The sequence below is a fragment of the Sitodiplosis mosellana genome, unplaced genomic scaffold (genome assembly GCF_009176505.1).
Source record: "Sitodiplosis mosellana isolate CC-2019 unplaced genomic scaffold, AAFC_SMos_1.0 Smas_scaffold_80, whole genome shotgun sequence".
In the NCBI taxonomy this organism is placed as follows: Eukaryota; Metazoa; Arthropoda; class Insecta; order Diptera; family Cecidomyiidae; genus Sitodiplosis; species Sitodiplosis mosellana.
Window position 1 is genome coordinate 5,854 of NW_022595322.1, and position 2,018 is coordinate 7,871.

The 2,018-nt window shown below is 38.8% G+C and overlaps 1 protein-coding gene across 1 annotated transcript in view; it reads right to left on the reverse strand.

The window, feature by feature from the left end:
- Nucleotides 1-1,601, reverse strand: part of LOC129570808 (slowpoke-binding protein-like) — a 2,166-nt gene extending 565 nt beyond the window's left edge. Inside the window, exons 1-5 of the mRNA XM_055450532.1 lie at nucleotides 1,576-1,601; nucleotides 1,241-1,462; nucleotides 701-1,121; nucleotides 407-591; nucleotides 20-347 (exon numbers count right to left, since the gene is read on the reverse strand). Of these exons, the coding sequence (XP_055306507.1) occupies nucleotides 20-347; nucleotides 407-591; nucleotides 701-1,121; nucleotides 1,241-1,326 (1,020 nt within the window). The 5' untranslated portion in view covers nucleotides 1,327-1,462; nucleotides 1,576-1,601. The remainder of the gene's footprint in view (nucleotides 1-19; nucleotides 348-406; nucleotides 592-700; nucleotides 1,122-1,240; nucleotides 1,463-1,575) is intronic.
- Nucleotides 1,602-2,018: the final 417 nt, after the last annotated feature.

The window sequence follows — 2,018 nt, forward strand, 5'->3', positions numbered from 1 at the left end:
TGAATGAAAATAACCTCACCGAAATTGATGCTCCCCTCATTTCACGTAATTCGACGTGTCGGAATAAATCACATCGCACAAGTTCCGCAACAGTTGGATATCGATCACCGGGAGATTCAAAAATCCATTGCAGCACTTTGACCACCTTTGGATATCGTTCCAAGTCTAAGAACAAGTTGTCAGCGGTTGGGCGCGGTGTTAGCAATTCAAATCCCGTGCACATTTCAAAGAGTAAATGGCCGAAGCAAATAACATCCCTGTGTTCAACATCAGCAATATTCTTTGCCGAATCAATCGCATTCACTTTCGAGTCTAGGCCGAGCAAACCATTTTCCAATCCCGATAACCTAAAGTATTTTCGACGAGTGTCAAATCAGGTGACATAAATAAATCCAAAAACAATTACCTGGCAACACCATTTTGTAGTATGACATTGCCGCTATGCAAGTGGCCATGTGATGGAATGCCTCGTTCGCGCAGAAATAGCAACGCTTCCAAAATATGTCGACCAAACCGTTGCACCTGTGCCAATGTCAAACAAATTGACTTTTTTGCGTATTTACGTCTCCATGGCTCATTCCACCGTATCGCCTAGGACCACATGCGTAATTGTTCGCGAATGAATTCAAAAAACGGGAGATTATCCAACAAAATGAATACACGCATCGATATTAAATTATTATGATGAACTATAGCTTACTTTGTAAATATAATCTTTGAGGCTGCCACGCTCATTGATCGGCATAACGAGACACGCGAAATTCGTTTGGTTCGAATTGAAAATGCCCAGATCTAGCACTGGATAAATGTATGGATGTTGCAATGAAGCGAGCAATTCCATCAGTATTCCTTTTGGTGAATTGAAAGGGGCTAGTTCTTCCAGGGCAACACAATCGGCTGGTAATGGAATCCACGTCATCAGACGATTCGTTCGGACTGTTGTATCGTTCAGCAAGAACCAGTTTTTATCCTCTCTAAAGCCGATAGTATCCAAATGGGCCATGATCTTGTAACGGCCATCCGATTTCTCTACCCATTCTTGGCTCGAAATGTATGCTCGTTCACGCAACGCTCGTTCTGGCGGTGTGGGCTCGGCAGATCTCTGAAATTTCATGTTTGTCCTACAAAAAATTTCGCACAAAATTATTCAAAGCACATTGACATTGACGGCATTGAAATGTGAAATGTATATTGTACAGTTATAAAGCACAGAACTTTTCACATTTATAATTTGTTATACCATAAATTTTCCATCCACGTGGTTGACGATGAGCTGGTCACCTTTTTTGGACTGTGTTGTAGCGAACTTGAGCGATTGAATAGCATTTTAGTGAAAGTTTCTAGTTTCGAACTGACTTTTGGAGGATTTTCGGTTTGTTCACATTCCGAAATGTCGGCATTAATATCTGTCTCTGATTGTGTTCGTGTTACAACTTTCCGACGATGTTTTTGTAACGGAAACCTATACCAATACAATTTGATTATTACATTGTTTCTTTTGAAGTCCTTTGTTTTGTTGTCACAGAAGGTTGAATAAATTTCAGATAAATTAAAGAATGTTATGAACCAATTTACTTGGATTTACGATAGCGATGCCGATAAAGGTCCATCCTGTAGTATTCATCCCAGGCTCTCCAATGCTCTTTTGGTTCACTTCGCTCTCTTGGCTCGCTTTGAAAATCTTTTTTGGTTATTGAAAAACTACCAAATAACATGTTGACCTTTTTGCGCTAGCTACTACGCTATTTCTGCCAACCAATGTAAATGTTTGCTGCTTAAAAAACTGCTTAAAAAAGCTTCGATCCAATTGTTTTCAACCTATTCTACTATATTTCAAATAAAAAATGCTTTTTACATTCTTTTAAGCTACTTTCAATTCATTCAAATTTATCTATTGAAAATATTGTCAAATTATTGTGAAACAAATCTCTCGCAATTTGCGTGAAAACAATTCTTACTACGCCTGAATAATGAAAGTGTCACATTTTTCATGACATTCCTAAGGCGTCAACATGAAT